The 20676-nt window shown below is 33.0% G+C and overlaps 1 protein-coding gene across 2 annotated transcripts in view; it reads right to left on the reverse strand.

Moving 5' to 3' along the window:
* Positions 1 to 20512, reverse strand: part of LOC132727278 (sterol regulatory element-binding protein cleavage-activating protein-like) — a 36041-nt gene extending 15529 nt beyond the window's left edge. Inside the window, exons 1-6 of one of the 2 annotated variants that reach the window (XM_060712711.1) lie at positions 20261 to 20383; positions 7678 to 7837; positions 5761 to 5905; positions 4321 to 4481; positions 3998 to 4135; positions 3064 to 3143 (exon numbers count right to left, since the gene is read on the reverse strand). In XM_060712711.1, the coding sequence (XP_060568694.1) occupies positions 3064 to 3143; positions 3998 to 4135; positions 4321 to 4481; positions 5761 to 5905; positions 7678 to 7790 (637 nt within the window). In that variant the 5' untranslated portion in view covers positions 7791 to 7837; positions 20261 to 20383. The other variant, XM_060712709.1, reaches the window with a different exon arrangement.
* Between the last annotated feature and the right edge of the window lie 164 nt (positions 20513 to 20676).

The following is a 20676-nucleotide window of genomic DNA, read 5'->3' on the forward strand; positions in this document are numbered from 1 at the left end:
AAAGTCTCCCAAAACTGTGTATAGTGACTCATACGAAGTTTCATTGAAATCCCACCAGTAGTTTGACCTGTTAAGGACAGAAAAGATTTTCCTATTTTAAGCTCTGGTGGCCATTTTGTGCACCGAAGTGAAACATGCTGGTATTGTGCAGAACTAGGGATAGTACTGATCACTCCTGTAAAGTTTGGTTGCAATCCCATCAGTAGTTTGACCTGTGAAGGCCGGACAAGATTTTTCTAATTTTAGCTCTGGTAGCCATTTTGTGCATCAAAGCCAAACATGGCTGTGATGTGCACAACTAGGGATGGTACTGATCACTCCTAAAAAGTTTGGTTGAAATTCCACCAGTAGTTTGACCTGTGAAGGGTGGACAAGATTTTCCTATTTTTAGCTCTGGCGGCCATTTTGAGAAGCCAAGCGGAATTTGCAGGTGATGTGCACAACTGGTGCTGATCACTCCTGTAAAGTTTGGTTGAAATCCAACCAGTAATATGACCTATGAAGGCCGAACAAGCTTAATGTGGATGGACGGACAGACAGTAAAGGCAAACACAATAATGAATATGAAAACATTTTGGGAGACATAATGACTAACAAGAGGGCCATGATGGCCCTGAAGTCGCTCACCTGTATATAGGCCCCCGGAGCGGGGCCAGTTTAAACCCCAGGGCTTTTATTTGAACAAACTTGGTAGACACCCATTAGAAGATGTTTCATGCTAAACATCTAAGGTCTAGCTCGTTTTTTAAAAGAAGATTTTTTTCAAGTTTTTTTTTTACACATATACAGTCTAACTTACAGCCCATGCGACCACGTGTATTAAGCGACTTTTGTCTTAAACGACCACTTTAAATTCCCCCCGATCATTTTCTCTCTATATCTTTAATGTATTAAGCGACTTTTGCTCAACGCAACCAGCGACCGCTAATTAGTCACCTAATTGACATCAATCTTTTCATTAAACGACCACTTTTACCTGTCAAGTAATTGTGTTTTTAGAGAACGCCACCTCGTTATGTCACAAGTGTCAGCAATCAAAACACAACAATAAACGTGTGAAAAACTCTATTTCCCATACCGTTTTAGCGTACGCAAATGAAGTTAAGTATACGCGTGACGTGTATTATCCAATAATATCGGATAAACAATGCAACGCTCCGCCCATACTGAGATGGTGTATACGCTTCGCTTGTTGACATTTAGACTGCATTGAATTGACCTTGAACTTGATCAGCCATTAAATTAATCGTAACAAATACATGTAGTTTGTTTACTTTAAATGAAAAAATGCACAACAGAAAACATATTCACTAATAGGGTTTTCGTGTTGGAGACAAGGAAAAACAACGGAGAAGTTAAAAAATTCTGGAAAAAATGTCAAACATGTACGTAATGGATCAAAACTGTTTTGTCAATAAATATCAGAACGTTATTTTTACATTTGCATCCGTTTAGATTATCGGAGCGTACTTATTATTCAACATTTATATAAAAATGAAGTTGAAAAAACAATCCCATCGAATAAAAAAGATGTCATTTATAAATTTTGACTTTTATATCATGCTGACTGTCTTAAGAGACCGTTTCATTAAGCGACCGTTTTTGGTGTTTCCCTTGCCCGGTCGCTTAATACACGTTTTACTGTAGTTAAAAACAATGACACACCTGGGGCAGGGCCAGTTTTGACCCCAGGGCTTTTATTTGAACAATCATTGTAAACACTAACTAGCAAATGTTCCATGCTTAATATCTAAACTCTAGCTATTCGGGTTTTTTCAAAGAAGATTTTTTAAGTTTTTGTTATACACATATAAGGAAAATGAATGACCCCCGAAGTGGGCCAATTTTGACCCCAGGGCTTTTATTTGAACAAACTTGGTAGACACTCACTAGAAGATGTTTCGTGCTTAATATCTAAACCTTAGCTTTTTGAGTTTTTTCAAAGAAGATTTATTAAGTTTTTGTTAAACACTTATAAGGAAAATGAATGACCCCCGGGGTGGGCCAATTTTGACCCCAGGGCTTTTATTTGAACAAACTTGGTAGACACTCATTAGAAGATGTTTCGTGCTTAGTATCTACACCTTAGCTATTTGGTTCTTTTAAAGAAAGATTTTTTAAGTTTTTGCTTTACGTAAATAAGGAAAATCAATGACGCCCCGGGGCGGGGCCAATTTTGACCACAGGGCTTTTATTTGAACAAACTTGGTAGACATCCATTAGAACATGTTTCATGCTAAATATCTTAGCTCTAGCTCTTTCAGTTCTTTAAAAGAAGTTTTTTTAAGTTTTTACTATATGCATATAGGGAAAACCAATGACCCCCGGGGTGGGGCCAATTTTGACCCCAGGGCTTTTCATTGAACAAACTTGGTAGACATCCATTAGAACACGTTTCATGCTAAATATCTTAGCTCTTGCTCTTTCGGTTCTTTAAAAGAAGTTTTTTTAAGTTTTTTACTATATGCATATAGGGGAAATCAATGACCCCCTGGGGCGGGGCCAATTTTGACCCCAGGGCTTTTATTTGAACAAACTTGTTAGACACTCACTACAAGATGTTTCATGCCAAATATCTAAGCTCTAGCATTTGGGTTTTTTTAGAAGAAGATATTTAAAGTTTTTTCTTTTGGTTGCCATGGCAACCAGAGTTCTGCATGGAATTAAATTCTTTGAACAATTTTCAAAGGTGACCACCAAAGGAACATTCCTGTGAAGTTTGGACGAAATTGGCTTAGTGGTTTATGAGGAGATGTCATTTAAAGTAAAAGTTTACGGACGACGGACGGACGACGGACGGACGCTGGACGAAAAGCGATCACAAAAGCTCACCCTGTCACTTTGTGACAGGTGAGCTAAAAACATAAATGATAACAACTGGATGCACATAATAAGTTATTTTTGGTTTGACATTGCATGTATCTGGAAAAGATAAATTTTAACCAACATGTATTTCCATTAACAAACATCAACAAAGATAGATTGTTAAAGTGAATGAAGAAATGAAGTCAAAAGTTAGATCAGAAAACACAAATGAAGCATATTATATAAGCAAATATATACCTCTGATACCAGGTGGCGCATCCAGAGCTTGGTTATACCTCTTGTAAATGGTTCGTAACACTTCTTTATCTTCCAGAAATCTGTACCAATAATAAATGTTACTAAAATTAAAAACTTAATGCAGATCCCTCAATACTATTTACAATTCATGGCTAAAAGTTGGAAATGAATAAATCTTAACAATACTGACTTTTACAGTTTTATACAGAGAAAAACGGTGTAAGGTGTCCCAAAATCCTGTTGTGAAATATTCCTGAAAACTTTTTATCCATCATGCATACTCAAAGCACAATTCATGGAAATACAATTAGTAGCATTTAAATGTCAATAAAATTGTAAAAAAATAAATATTATTGCATCATATGTACAATGGACTTTTCTTGCTTTGAATTTGGAACAGTCAATTGTTATTTTAAGAGTATTCTATAACAAAATGTAAATAATATGATGGCTAGCTTGATTCTATACTGTCAGTATAGAAATATTAATATAATGACATTGAAAGAGTGTAGATTCAATACTGAATTTATTGGACATGTTGAAAAATAAAAAATCAATTAATTTAGTAATGAAGCTACACAAATATAATAGTTTATTTATCACATATCCAAATTAAGAGCTGATTTAATACAGTTAAATTAATAAATTTTCATTGGCACACACTTATAGTTTAACATTAACATTAAGTCTGTCTTCAGGCTATGTTTGTATAACGCAAATGATGTCAGGTCAAATACCATTTTTACAAAGTTGCAAAAGAGGCATTGGTATCATAGTGGTATGATAACAGTCAAAATCATAATTGGTGTTCTAAAAGTTTAGATAAATCCTATGAGAACTTTTATCAGCAAAACCTGGTCTTAATTCTAATGTAGTAGTGGTCATTGTAACCAATATCAATGTAAAGTATAAAGATGAAAACTTTGTACAAGACCTGTTCAGATTTTTCTGCCACAGATTAGCTGGAGATAGTACGAGGCAGGCATATTCTGGTAACAACTTGTCAATGTATTTAGAACGCAGTGGTTCGGATACACGCAAACAACAATTCACCAGAGATTTCTCTTCTTCCCTGAAACATATATACATCAAAATAATAACATGCTATCACTGGGTTTTTTCTTAAAACTTTTACAAATTTCTGTTTTAGACGGTTTTAACTGTCCAATGTAAGCAATGTCGTGATACTAGTATTACGGTACTCAAAATTAATGATTTACCACAAAGTTCTGGAAACAAAATTAAATAAATTTATACCCATGCTGATGTCTTAACTTCTCCACTTCTTCCAGGATTTTGAACACCTTGGTCAGTGGTGCATACAAGGCATCTAAAGGATCATGTTGAGTTGGTTCCCATGGTGACACTGTTGTCTTGACTACCAGCTGTTGTATATATGCTTGAGATGGACCCTTGTACTGTTAATTAATTAAATGATATTAACTATTTATTACACGATATAAACTATTTTTCATATAGATTTTACATGCATTAGCATTATTAAATATTATAACATCAAAAAGAACCCTTTAGTCAGGGTTTAAAAATTTAAGTTAAAAAAGGGCACAACAGTGCCATTTTTTTTTCCAGATTATCCCGCTTTTTAAATGGCATCCTTTCATGACAATAAACATGATTACCACATTAGAGGTGAATAACTTATAGTTTCTGAGAAAATGGACCTTAATGAATAGGTTAAAGGGAGACACAGGCAAAATTTTCATTTCTTAGTTTTGAAATTTTCATTCATTATTCTGTACATGCCCTTAAAATAAATATATTAGACAGTCAATGGAACAAAACTTTTTTTAGTATAAAGAATAAAATGGTGGTTTCCTAACTTGACCCGCATGGGTCAGGTTAGAGCGCTATGATTTCGCAATATTTGTCAAAGTGAACTCTGGAAACGTTAAAGAACATGTCAAATGAATGACATATACTTGTTTCAATAATACAATATCCAAAATATCTGTTATTGTAACCTCAAGTGTTTGTTAAAGTCATGTGACTTGTTTTAAAACTATTTGGTGATTTTATTGGCGTCTAAATTTTGTTCAACATATATAGATATATTTACGTTTCAAACCCAAAATATATAAAATTCAAACAGAAATTCACGCTGAAACTTCAAGAAACGTCATTTTAGCCTGATTTGAGTACATAAAATCATTTTAATATTGTTGTCATTATTTTGCCTGAATATCCCTTTAAGGCCTGCCTAAGAAATGCGTTCAACTTTATTTTTCAAATGTTTTTTACTACTAGTGTACTTTTACATGTATAGTATCCAAAAATTACTCACTGGCCAATTACCTAAACCATCTTTTTCATTTGTTGCTTTTTGGCAATCATTACTGTTATGCTGAATGAGTATTTGGTATGGCAGTCAACATACTACTTTGTTTACATTTTGCTTCTTTCATGACAAATTGTTACTTTCTTCAGGTAACAAGTTTCTAACATTCTCTAAAACCATCATTTAAACATTATAAAGTTCATGTTTCAGTTTGCCCTTTCTAAAGAAGTAAAGATTTATTTGTTTCTGAGGCAGAATGTGCCTTAAGTGGAGCTTAAAAATAAAGATAAACACAGGTAATAAGTGTTAGACTAGTCAGACTACAATATTACAAACAGGCTAGCTTGGCTCTATAATGCTGATATATGTAAAATGGCTAACATTAAAAAATTATTCATTACCCATCTTGGTATGCTTGTTATATCTGTTGTATCAAATGATTTATCTCCCTTGGTGAAAGCTTTTGGTGGCACTTTGTAATTCTTCACTGATGTAACATACTCACCAGGTATGTTGCCAGGTAGAGGCACATACAGCAATGGGTAGCTAAAAGAAAAGATGTGTGAAAAGTTAACATTATTATACAAATTGCACATTTAGCATTGACGAAACAAAAGCAAAATTTGTATCACTTCTTTGACAACTTTTATGCAGCCTGACTGTTTGAAATTGCTAAAAATATAAGATTTTTCTTATCATAGGATACTATTAAACCAGAAATCATTTAAAACAAGCAATTATCATAGTATTGCAAGCAATCCATAAGTCCCCTACCGGTAAGAGCCCAAGCAACATTCTGAAGGGCCATTCACTTAGGTTCCAATTTTAAGTAAATTTGTTGAAAAAGTTCTTTAAAAGTGATCACAGGATACAGTTTTTATGTACAGACAGACGGACTGAAGGACACTCTAAAGTTATTTTTAAACATCCCTGTTATCAAAATATAACATATTTAAAATCCTATCATGATTGAAGAAGTTGGAGTAAAAATTACCAATTTCTCAAAAAAAAGTCTAAGTTCAAAAGGGGCATAATTCTGGAAATAGTCTTGCTAGAGTATTGAACACTCACAAATGTTGAGTGACAATAAGAAACATTTATATGAAGTTTGAAGTAGATACATTCAGAAAAAGAAGTTATTAAAAAAAACAATGTTTTTTCATGAAAATTTTAAGTTCAAGGGAGGTAATTCTGATAAATTTTGTACTAGAGTTGTAAACCTTGTCACATATGATGTGGTTGATGACAAGCAACTTATATTTAAAGTTTGAAGAAAATACCTTAAGAAATAAAGAACTTATAGTAAAAAACTTAAAAACTAGAATAAGAAATCTTGAAATTCAGTCTATTTGTTGCCATAGCAACCAGAATTTTCAACATAGGAAGATAAGAAAAGGATGTGCATAATTTCCATACTGCCATCTACCCATATGTCAAGTTTCATAAACATATTTTCAATACTTTTTGTGTTATCACTGGATCCAGGTTATGTGTAAAATTTGCCATATTTTCAGTCTATTTGTTGCCATAGCAACCAGAATTTTCAACATAGGAAGAAAAGAAAAAGACGTGCATAATCTCCATTCTGCCATCTATCCATATATCAAGTTTCATAAAAATATTTTCAGTACTTTTTGCGTTATCGCGGGATCCAGTTTATGTGTAAAATTTGTCATATTTTCAGTCTATTTGTTGCCATAGCAACCAGAATTTTCAACATAGGAAGAAAAGAAAAAGACGTGCATAATCTCCATACTGCCATCTATCCATATATCAAGTTTCATTAAAATATTTTCAGTACTTTTTGCGTTATCGCGGGATCCAGTTTTGTGGATGGACGGACGGACTGAGGGACGGACAGACGGACGGACGGACAGACAGACAGACGGACGGAGGGTAAACCTAAAGTCCCCTCCGGTAAACCGGTAGGGGACTAAAAACAGCAGAATCACCTCAAACCACCTAATTTGTATACTAAAATATTCTGGCACTTATTTGCATAAACAGCAAGTTGATACCAGCATTTGTATCCAAAAAATTCACTTTGTCTCTGTCCTTCCTGTAGTAGACATTTGAATCCCACTAGGGATGAATGTTGATACTTTTTACTTGAGAAAAGGCACAGTAGCGAAGTGGTTCACTAGAGCATTACAGAAATTATGTGTTTCTACCGTGTTGTATACCATTTGAAATCCAAAATAAATTTAATAATATAACATTGTACAGTGACATTAAGAGCCTTTAATTCCAGCTATGAAGCCAGAAACAGAATGATTTAATCCCTATCCCTTATATCACATTAGAAGGAAAATACATACCATAATATTATAATAACTGCACACACAGATACAAGGATGGAGAATGGATGGCTAGCACAAAGGAGACCATGTGTATAGAACACCTGTGATACAAGGTCCTTGATAGCCTTCATTCCTTTATGCTGTTATCAATCTATCATCTTCAATCTTAATACCATTTCTGAAATACAATTTCATATAAGACAAATAAAGCATGTTTCAATGTGTATGTTAAAAAGCAATGAAATCTGATGACAAGTTAGCTATGAAATGCTTTTGTTCTCACATTTATTAAGTCATATAATATGAATCAATGCTATCTGTTCTTATACATTGTTTTTTACTTTAGCAGCACTAGGTCAAAACCAAGCTTTGATACACAGGGATGAGGGATCAAAAAAAAATTCAGAGCCACTTATCCTACTTTGATAAGAATTATGATACATGTATGTCTTTTCAGAAATAAGTGATATTAATGTATTAATTTGTTCATTTAGCCTTTATTAGAATTATTAAGCCATAAATATTCACTCTGTAAATATTTTATAGAAATTAGATGAAAATATATTAATGGTACATATATACTTCAAAATATATATATATTGAGGTAAGTAACCTCCAAAAATGGTACGTTTCCTCCATGGTACGTAACCTCCAGTAATCATACGATACATGTTTAACAAGTTATAATAATTAGTAACAATAAAAACTTCTGTAAATCATAACTAGAACTCCGCGAGTCGGATGTGTCGCCTTGTGAACAAAATAGTTTAGGAGAAATGGCCAGGACAAAAATGAAATATGAAAACTAACAAAGGGCAATAACTCAAAAAATAATAAGCATCACTTCCCATTTGATTTCAGATTTAAAGAAGGCAACTTCAATAAGTTTCAAGAAAGTCAATAAGCTGAACAATAAGTCTTTCCCTATTTGGCTTATTTCCTATAGCACAAATCGACATGCTTCTTGAGTCGATTTGAATTTACCGGTAAATAACAACTTAAATGCTATTTATCACAAAAACCAACTGATTGCATAAAAGACGGAAGCATAATTATTTTCCCAAAAACTGTAAAAATATGCAAAAATTACTCACGATATTATCGTAGTTTATTTATCCATATATTTAAGAAGACACATGAAAGACATTTTGAGTTGACCCCCATATTGGAAATACCCTGTCATGCTGTGACGCCACTCAAAAACAATAGTACGAAATTAGTTTGATTGAAATTTTTTTCTGTTGTTATCTAAGACGCTGAAAGGTGCACGCAGTAAAAATTTCAAAAATGTTTAGTCTTTTTTGTTGATGTACCTCCAGGAATTCAATATGGCGGTATTTTGGCTGCTTGTGCATGTTTATTGTTTTTCATTTTGCTATGGATATTGCTTTAAATAGATATCTTTAGACTTTGAAGCGGATTTTAATTTACCAATGTAAAAAATAACTTCAAATCCGAGGTTTACGTCTAAATATTTGGACTACTATAGCTTAAGCCAGTGTCTATTCTAAGAGGGGATTTAAAAAAGGGGTTTCACTCATATTTTGAGTACTACCCAGTTTTTTTCAAAAAATTAAATATATTCTCACGTAATATTTGTTTTAACACCTTTTCACAGCTCCATGTATTTTAATCTAATCAACACCTTGATTCTTGAATAATGAATTAATAAACACCTAAATTATCTCTGACAGCAAACTTAACGCGCATGTGTATTGAAGTTTGAACTCCTTTCTTCATTATACAAAAGTATGGAATTTAGCAATTAAAATTTATAAATCATTTTTTTCTTATATTTTTTTTTCTTATTTATAAAAAAAACTCACCCAATAATTAAAATTGAATGATTATCCTAATCAAGTAAATTATAAACACATTAAAAAGCATACTTATTTGCTAAAAATATTTTTTTTATCTAATCTATATCAATTAATCATAAACATACTCATGTATAAAACATCTAAATTAAATACTCCAATAAAATATTTTTTCTCTAATTTATACGCGGAAAGACTGAGCGGGGCCAAAGGCCCGCGAGGGCTGCAGCGCTCTTAGATAACATGTATGAGGCGTATAAATTCAAATGAAATCAAATTAAACGTAAATAAAAATTTCAAAAAATATATATCCTATACCTAATGAGCTGTGAAAAAATCCTTAGTTAACTGGGCGCCGCCATTTTGAAATCCTTTTGGGCTAAATATAGATATCACAGTGCTTTTAATGAGCGTCTACATAATTCAGACTATTGCTAGCAGACGCATGTTTAATAACTCTTCCGGTGAAAGAATGATGTACAAAATCAGAAAATAAACATTCATTTCATTCATAAGAACTATACTAGTAACGCTGATAAATGTAAAAAGTTACTTTTAAATCCTTTTTGATAAATAAGCATATTAAAAATAATGTAAAAACAACATATGTGATTAGAGATTAACAAAATGGCGAACAGGATTTTCCAAACGCCGACGCATGCGCAGTGGTTCTTTTCCGATGGTAGGTTGAACACCACCAATTTATTTGTTTCTGTTTACGTTACAAAATAACTGCATTTTTACTTATTAAGGAATTGTATGATATATAGAGGATATTTGTTTGTTTGTGTGTAAGATGAAATTTTATTTCATCGAGTGGGCTTTAAAAACAGTATTCTCACAAGTGGCGTAGCCAAGAGTGAGAATACTGTTTTTAAAGTTCACGAGATGAAATAAAATTACATCTTACACAACAAACAGACAAATTTTCTTTTCATTTTATGCTTTAAAACAAGGTAAAACGAAATTTCCATAATTTTAACGTTAATATTAAAATCTGTTTCCCCCATTGAGAGCCCCATTTAGAGGGAATTTCTCATTAAAAACAAGAAGTCTTGAGCTTAAAAATAAGTCCGCCAATCAAGGTTAAATGACGGTGATATGAATTCATTTTATTAAAAAGATATGAATGATCGCTTGTTTTAATAATAAAAACAAACAATTCTTGTAGGAGAAAAAGTCCAACCATCCATCCATATTTCTGTTACTTACTGCGAATTTATATTAGACCTGGCTTTGTAAAATGTAAGGTAAACGGAAAAAGGGATCGAGTAAGCGTACACTTTGCATATTTAGCCCCGCCTATAAATAAAGCACGAATTTCTTATAAAGCGTTATCATCATGATTAAAATAGACTATAAATCTGTGGAAATGATCAGTGTTACTGTATGTAAGTGCATATGCTTAACCCCCCTAATAAATATACACGAATGTCTTATAAAAATGGAAAAAGGCTTTAAAGTGTTAAGTCGTGCAATAATGGTGCTTTCATTCATATGCCAAATGATTTAATCAGCATATGAACCTATGTGAGGATATCAAGAATCATCTGAATATACATACAATGTATAGTTTTGTTCATATGAAAAATATATTAGGAATCACATTATAAGAGGACCAAGTTTATACTATATAGTTTTCATTGAACAGATACAACGCGATCACGTAAGATGACCATGTACATATACTATACTTTTCATTGAACAGATATCAGCGGGTCACGTACTTGATGACCAGGGGATCATCTACTTGTACACATAAAATAATTTTCATTGAACTGATATCATTGGATCACGTAGGTGACCAGGCGATCATCTAGATATACACGTCCTCTTTCTTATTATGGAAGGGATATAAGGGGATAACGTAAGATGACCAGGGGATCATCTAATTTTACATATGCTATAGTTTTTATTGATCAGAAATAAGGGGATCACGTAAGATGACCAGGGGATCGTCTAGATGTGCATACAGTATAAGATTCATTGAACAGATATCAGGGGATCACGTAAGATGACCAGGGGATCATTTAGATGTACATATACTATAGTATTCATTGAGCAGATATAAGGGGATCACATAAGATGACCAGGGGATCATCTACATGTACATATATTCTTTCTAATTATGGAACGGATATATGGAGATCACGAAAGATGACAAGGGGATCAACCATATTTACATTTACTATAGTATCCATTGAATAGAAATAAAGGGATCACGTAAAATGACAAAGGGATCGTCTATATGTACATATACTATAGCATTCATTGAACAGAAATAAAGTGATCACGTGAGATGAGCAGGGGATCATCTACATGTACATTTATTCTTTCTTATTATGGAACAGATATATGGGTATCATGTAAGCAGACAAGGGGATCATCTAGATGTGCACATACTATAATATTCATTGAACAGAAATAAAGGGATACCGATCACGTTAGATGACAAAGGTATCATCTACATGTAAATTTATTCTTTCTTATTACGGAACAGATATATGGGTATCATGTAAGCTGACCAGGAGATCATCTTTATGTACAAATACTTTAGTATTCATTGAACAGATATAAGGAGATCACGTAATATGACAAGTTTGTCATCTATTTTTACATATACTATAGTTTTCATTGAACAGATATCAGGTGATCACGTAAGTTGACCAGGGAATCATCTTAATGTACATATACCGTACTTTTCATTGAACAGATATAAGGGGATCACGTAAGATGACCAGTGGGCCATCTATATGTACATATACTATATTTTGCATTGAACAGATATAAGTGGATCATGTAAGATGACCAGGGCTTCATCTAATTTTACATATGCTATAGTTTTTATTGAACAGAAATAATTAAGGGGATCACGTAAGATGACCAGGGGATCGTCTAAATGTGCATATAGTATAAGATTCATTGAACAGATATCAGGGGATCACGTAAGATGACCAGGGGATTATCTACATGTATCTACTCTTTCTAATGATGGAAAGGATATATGGAGATCACGAAAGATGACAAGGGGATCAACTATATTTACATTTACTATAGTATCCATTGAACAGAAATAAAGGGGTCACGAAAATGAGCAGGGGATCATCTACATGTACATTTATTCTTTCTTATTATGGAACACATATATGGTTATCATGTAAGCTGTCAAGGGGATCATCTAAATGTACATGAACTCTTTCTTATTATGGAAGGGATATAAGGGGATAACGTAAGATGACCAGGGGATCATCTAATTTTACATATGCTATAGTTTCATTGAATAGAAATAAGGGGATCTTGTAAGATGACAAGGGGATCATCTAGATGTGCATATACTGTAAGAATCATTGAACAGATATAAGGGGATCACATAAGATGACCAGGGGATCATCTACATGTACATATACTCTTTCTAATTATGGAACGGATATATAGAAATCACGAAAGATGACAACGGGTTAAACTATATCAAAATTTACTATAGTATCCATTGAACAGAACTAAAGGGATCACGTTAGATGACCAGGGGGTCATTTAGATGTACTTATATGCTTTCATATTTTGGAGCAGATAAATGGAGATAATTTTAGCTGACCAGGGGATCATTCAGATTTACATATACTATAGTATTCATTAAAAAGATCTAAGGAGATCACGTAAGATGACAAAGGGATCGTCTATATGTACATATACTATAGTTTTCATTGAACAGAAATAAAGGGATCACGTGAGATGAGCAAGGATCATCTACATGTACATTTATTGTTTCTTATTATGGAACAGATATGTGAGTACCATGTAATCGGACCAGGGGATCATTTAGATGTACACATTCTATAGTATTCATTGAACAGATAAAAGGAGATCACGTAATATGGCAAGTGGGTCATCAAGATGTACATATACTCTTTCTAATTATTAAACGGATACATGGAGATCACGAAAGATGACAAAGGGATCAACTATATTTACATGTACTATAGTATCCATTGAATAGAAATAAAGGGATCACGGAAGATGACAAGGGGGTCATTTACCTGTACATATATTCTTTCATATGTTGGAACAAATATATGGGGATAATGGAAGCTGACCAGGGGATCATCTAGATGTACACATTCTATAGTATTCATTGAACAGATATAAGGTGATCACGTAAGTTGACCAGGGAAACATCTTGATGTACATAAACTATACTATTCATTGAAAAGATATAAGGGGATCACGTAAGATGACCAGTGGGCCATTTAGATGTACATATTCTTTAGTTTTCATTGAACAGATATCAGGGGATCACGTAAGACCAGGTGTGATATAGATGAGGATAATATACCTTCAAGCAAATGATAGGGGATCAAATGGAAGGACTAAGGGATCAAATACATGTACAACAGAGAACATACTATCAAACATATAACAGGGAATCAAATGGGTGTACAAGGAGATCATACAGATGTACAACGGAGAATATTCTATCAAAAATTTAAGAGGAGATCAATTAGATGGAGTAGGGGATCATATGAATTTACAACAGAAAACATTATATAAAGCATACAAGAGAGGATAAAAATTGATGTACTTGGGGATCAAATAGATGTACAACTGAGAATATACTATCAAAAATATAAAAGGGGATCGAATGGATGGACGAGGGGATCAGACAGATGTACAAAGGAGAATATACTATAAAATATAAGAGGGGATCAAAAGGATGGACGAGGGGATCATACAGATGTACAACACAGAATTTACCTTCAAACATTTAAAAGGGAATCAAATGGATATATAAAAGAGAACATACTAGTCAACGTGTAAAGGGTGTCCACTTGATGTACTACGGTATGGATACTATTGTATATGTACATCTAGATGATACTATTGTCATCTTACGTGATCCCCTTATTTCTTTTCAATGAATACTATAGTATATGTACATCTAGATGATCCCCTTGTCACCTTACGTGATCCCCTTATTTCTGTTCAATGAATACTATAGTATATGTACATCTAGATGATCCCCTTGTCACCTTACGTGATCCCCTTATTTCTGTTCAATGAATACTATAGTATATGTACATCTAGATGATACCATTGTCATCTTACGTGATCCCTTTATTTCTTTTCAATGAATACTATAGTATATGTACATCTAGATGATACCATTGTCATCTTACGTGATCCCTTTATTTCTGTTCAATGAAGTCTATAGTATATGTACATCTACATGATCCCCTTGTCATTTTACGCGATCCCCTCATATATGTTCCATAATGAAAAAGAGTATGTACATCTATATGATCTCCTGGTAGTATATGTACATCTAGATGATCCCCTTGTCACCTTACGTGATCCCCTTATTTCTGTTCAATGAATACTATAGTATATGTACATCTAGATGATACCATTGTCATCTTACGTGATCCCATTATTTCTTTTCAATGAATACTATAGCATATGTACATCTAGATGATACCATTGTCATCTTACGTGATCCCTTTATTTCTGTTCAATGAAGTCTATAGTATATGTACATCTACATGATCCCCTTGTCATTTTACGCGATCCCCTCATATATGTTCTATAATGAAAAAGAGTATGTACATCTATATGATCTCCTGGTAGTATATGTACATGTAGATAATCCCCTTGTCACCATACGTGATCCCCTTATTTCTTTTTAATGAATACTTACTAAAGTATATGTACATCTAGATGATCCCCTTGTCACCTTACGTGATCCCCTTATTTCTGTTCAATGAATACTATAGTATATGTACATGTAGATGATACCATTGTCATCTTACGTGATCCCTTTATTTCTTTTCAATGAATACTATAGTATATGTACATCTAGATGATACCATTGTCATCTTACGTGATCCCTTTATTTCTGTTCAATGAAGTCTATAGTATATGTACATCTACATGATCCCCTTGTCATTTTACGCGATCCCCTCATATATGTTCCATAATGAAAAAGAGTATGTACATCTATATGATCTCCTGGTAGTATATGTACATGTAGATGATCCCCTTGTCACCTTACGTGATCCCCTTATTTCTGTTCAATGAATACTATAGTATATGTACATCTAGATGATACCATTGTCATCTTACGTGATCCCTTTATTTCTTTTCAATGAATACTATAGTATATGTACATCTAGATGATACCATTGTCATCTTACGTGATCCCTTTATTTCTGTTCAATGAAGTCTATAGTATATGTACATCTACATGATCCCCTTGTCATTTTACGCGATCCCCTCATATATGTTCCATAATGAAAAAGAGTATGTACATCTATATGATCTCCTGGTAGTATATGTACATGTAGATGATCCCCTTGTCACCTTACGTGATCCCCTTATTTCTTTTCAATGAATACTATAGTATATGTACATCTAGATGATCCCCTTGTCACCTTACGTGATCCCCTTATTTCTGTTCAATGAATACTATAGTATATGTACATCTAGATGATACCATTGTCATCTTACGTGATCCCCTTATTTCTTTTCAATGAATACTATAGTATATGTACATCTAGATGATACCATTGTCATCTTATGTGATCCCTTTATTTCTGTTCAATGAAGTCTATAGTATATGTACATCTACATGATCCCCTTGTCATTTTACGAAATACCCTCATAGCTGTTCCATAATGAAAAAGAGTATGTACATCTATATGATCTCCTGGTCATCGTAAGTGAGCCCCTTATTTCTTTCTGTTCAATTAAAACTATATTAAATGTACATCTACATGATCCCCTTGTCATCTACGTGATCCCCTTATCATCTTACGTGATACCTTTATTTATTTTCAATGAATACTATATAGTATATGTACATCTAGATATTCCCCTTGTATTCTTACATGATCTCCTTACATCTGTTCCATAATAAAAAAAGAGTTTATGTACATATAGATGATCCCCTTGTCATTAATTTGATCCCCTCATATATGTTCTAGAATGAAAAAAGTATATACATCTAAATGTCACCTGGTCATCTTACGTGATCCCCTTATTTCTGTTCAATGAAAACTATAGTATATGTACATCTAGATGAGCCCTTGGTCATTTTATTTGATCCCCTTACATCTGATATGTAATGAAAAAAAGTTTATGTACATCCAGATGATCTTGTAATCTTACGTGATCCCCTTATTTCTGTTCCATGAAAACTATAGTATATGTACATCTAGATAATCCCCTGTGCATCTTACGAGTTACCCTTATATCTGTTCCATAATAAAAATGTTTATATGTATTTCCCTCACATATGTTCTTTAAGAACTACAGTGTTTATACACCTTAAAGACCAGATGACTCTTTCTTATATATATTCTATCACTACTAATGTATATTTACATCTAGATGATTCCCTGCTCATCTTACATTAACCTCTCATGCATCTTCTATAAAAACTAGTATATGTTCATGCAGATGATCTCTTGGTCCTGTTATAATGTGATTACTCATATATCTTTAATGAACATAAGTATACATTGTGTACAAGTGCATTCAGATGATCCTATAATAATCTTACTTGATATCCTAACATAGGTTCATCTGCTGATTAAATTATTAGGCATATGAATGAAAAACCATTATTCTACAGTTGTATGTCCTGAAGTTTAAAGCCTGTTTCCATTTTCTAGACATATGCATAAATTTATTAGGAGGATTAAGCATATGCACTTACATACAGTAACACTGATAATTTCCACAGATTTATAGTCATGATGATAACGCTTTATAAGAAATTCGTGCTTTATTTATAGGCGGGGCTAAATATGCAAAGTGTACTCTTACTCGGTCCCTTTTACCGTTTACCAAAATGTAAGCGGCAGCCATTTTTTAAAGTTGTGTATTTCATGGGAGGAAAATAAATGTGTAAGATTCAGAAGGATATAATTTGGATTTGTTAGTCATACACCTTTTTAAAAGAAAGAAAACTTATTTGAGGATTGTAACAGACAAAAAATAAGTGTTGACAGAAGTGAAAACATTCAGAAAAGGAGCTAGGAAAATGGAAAACTTGGAAGCTTGCTAAGGCATTGTAAGGAACGCTGGGTTGTTTTACTTATTTTACAAGTGATGGCTGTCAATGCTTTTCAATTTTTCATAATGCATACGGCAGTTATTGCTCGTAGGATACTTTAATATGCCCAAATGTCATCAAGAGCAGTTTAGCATGGGGAAGGAATGTATTTTTCAGACTGTAAAAACGAAACAAAAAAATTTAGAGACGAAATTTTGTGATTGGAATTTGAAGGAATAGAAGTAAGTTTTCTCTCTTTATTACTTTTGACATTTAAGTTATTTATCTATTTCAGCTTTGCTATTTTTTTAACAGCCTGATACTGTCAGAATTGTCAGTAAAAATAAAATTTAGGTACCACATGGGGAAAATCTTAAAAAAGTAGTTTCGTCATTGAAAAAAGTGAAATTATATTTTGATAATTTTCACTGTGAAATTATCAAATATAATTTTCACGGATAAATCTGTAATCCACTGAAAAGTATAAAATAAATCTGGTTAACATGTACACTAACAGGGATCATTCTGGTCAGGATTTTTAGTGAGACATTTTCTCTCATTTGAGAAATTTTAATGAGAGAAATTAGATTTTCTTGAGAGATTTAATTTTCATGATGGGCGAGGTTAAAATATGGAAATTTCTTACTTTTTAAAATCATTATACATATAAACATTGTTTATCTAATGAGGATATAGATGTAGCTCTCTTTATTACAGTGATTTTTTTCCACTTTTTTGATTCACCCTATGCCTTTTCCTTTGTGATTTTTTAAACATAATAAAATTCTAATTATGAAAAATAAATATAACACTTTCATTCTGAAATATAAAAGAATTATACATGGATATCTACTACAACTATTATTTGCAGCCAATGTTCCTAATGGACAACACTGTACTGTACAGAAGTGATTGTTGAGATTTGAAGAATATTTTTTATAACCTTACATTTTGTTTTCTTTATGATTCTCTTCACACACCTCCCTCCATTAAAAAATGTTCATTGAATATGTGACCTGAACACATAATGACAAATATCTCCATATCCACAAATATAAACAATACCTAAAGTAATTTTTATTCATAAACATCATTTTTAGTGTTATAAAACACCTTTGAATAACACTCAGCTTCCTTTTAGTATTTTTTTTTAATCACGACATCGCGAAAATATGTGACAAATGAATATTTGTCTGTTTTCCGCTGAAACATTCACAATTCTAGCTGTTGCTGATTGCAATTATATAAAATTAAATACTTTTGTTCAATAAAAGAATATTTATTATCGGCTATTTCATCAGGAATCGTAAAACAAAATTTTTAAATTTGTTCTTTACGGCAAAATTTACCGTGGTTGATGTGACATTAAGAAGACAAATTTTACCGATATTTGGTTTTGACATGTCCATTTTTATGTTAGTCTGTGTCTAACAATTTTTATTAAAATCAATTAAAAGTGTTTTGTGTAAATTCTCGACTTACAGATAGATAAAGGTTACAATAGCCATCATACCGTATTTCTGTACGGTGAATTTGCGGTCTCCGATCGGCAATTATTTTAGGCTAAATAATTCAAAGTGTTGGACTACTTTTTGGAGTTTTTTTACACCGATTTCATTAATAAACAATTTGAAATTAAATTCTTGATGGGAATCGTAAATTTCTCATCATATTTTTGTGTGATTTTAGCATTCTATAGATTGTGGTTAGACATTTTCCGGCTCAAATTGCCGTGCGAGATTTTCTCTCATTTCACAAATTTCTCTGAGATTTTGGTGATTTTTTTGCGAGAAATCGCGGAAATCGCCCCCAGAATGATCCCTGCACTAAACATGTTACGCTTAAATCATAAATCTCAGACTTCCCGAAAGTTGAAAAAAAACTGTCAGACATTCGGTCTGACAAACCATGATATCTATCGGACCGAAACGAAATCTGTCGGACCAAATAAAATTGATCAAAATCAAAGAATAACTTGTGTTTGTATTTCTAAGACACTTTTTGTTTTTAATTTTTCACCGTAAAAATCGGCACATTCCTTACAGCGCATTTTCATCTCCTCCCTATCATACACCAACGATTCACTGTCTTGCTTCTATTTTTCATTAAATTTTGTCTCAGGCCTATTCTTTTTATCCTTTTACTGCTGTTGTGCCTGTTCCTCTGACGTAGATTTTTTATTTTTCCAAGGTTTGGCACCTTTAGCGAGGCCATTTTGTATACATGCTGCTTGGATAAAAGCCGGACAGTCGGACCGATCCGGAATAAAAACTCGTCGGACCTGATCAAAATTTATCGGACATGTCTGTCGGACCGACGTATTTCGGGAAGTCTGAAATCTTAAGAGCTTTCCGCACCATAGGTAACACCTAATTTCATAATTATTATCACACTAAACATGTTACGCTTAAATTATAAATCTTAAGAGCTTTCCGCGCCATAGGTAACACCTAATTTCATATTATCAATTATTATTATAATTTAATAATAAACTTTTCCATTTATTAAACATTTAAATACTTCAATAATAATTATAATGCATTAATAAAAAAATGGGGAGGAACTGTCTGCTTATTTGCAGACGGTTCTGCCCCAAATAGGGAGAGAACCGTCAGGGAGGAAACGTCACGGGAGGAACTGGTAAGGGAGAGAATAGTCTACCGAATAGACACTGCATATGCAAGGAGGTCTCATAATAGACAATGATGAATCTAAAGATCAAAAATTAGTTCACAACAAATGACATAGGATGGGTTGCACTTCTGACGTCTCATAAACTGACAAGAAACTTCATCGTAAAACATTCGCTTGCATGGCAAAGAACTGTCCTTCTGTGTTTTAAAGTATTTCCAACAAACCTTTGCTAAATTTTGAGAGAAAATATTCCAGTCCTGACCAAAACTTTGCAGGCATTCGCCATTCGGAGAATACATCCGGTATTTGTAAGCATAAATTTGATTGGCTATTTAAAATCGGACTAGGGAATCCGTAATGTTTCCTAAAATAGATTATATACCGGAGTGACAACACGGCCATTATCAAGGCCTTGAACGAAAAAAAGATCACACCTATAAGTCGAACACGATAACGTTTATTTAATCGGTCGAACCTTTATGATATAATGGCTTTAGCAATTTATTCAATTATTAT

Source organism: Ruditapes philippinarum, unplaced genomic scaffold, assembly GCF_026571515.1.
Source record: "Ruditapes philippinarum isolate M1 unplaced genomic scaffold, ASM2657151v2 ctg3604_1_1_1_1, whole genome shotgun sequence".
In the NCBI taxonomy this organism is placed as follows: domain Eukaryota; kingdom Metazoa; phylum Mollusca; class Bivalvia; order Venerida; family Veneridae; genus Ruditapes; species Ruditapes philippinarum.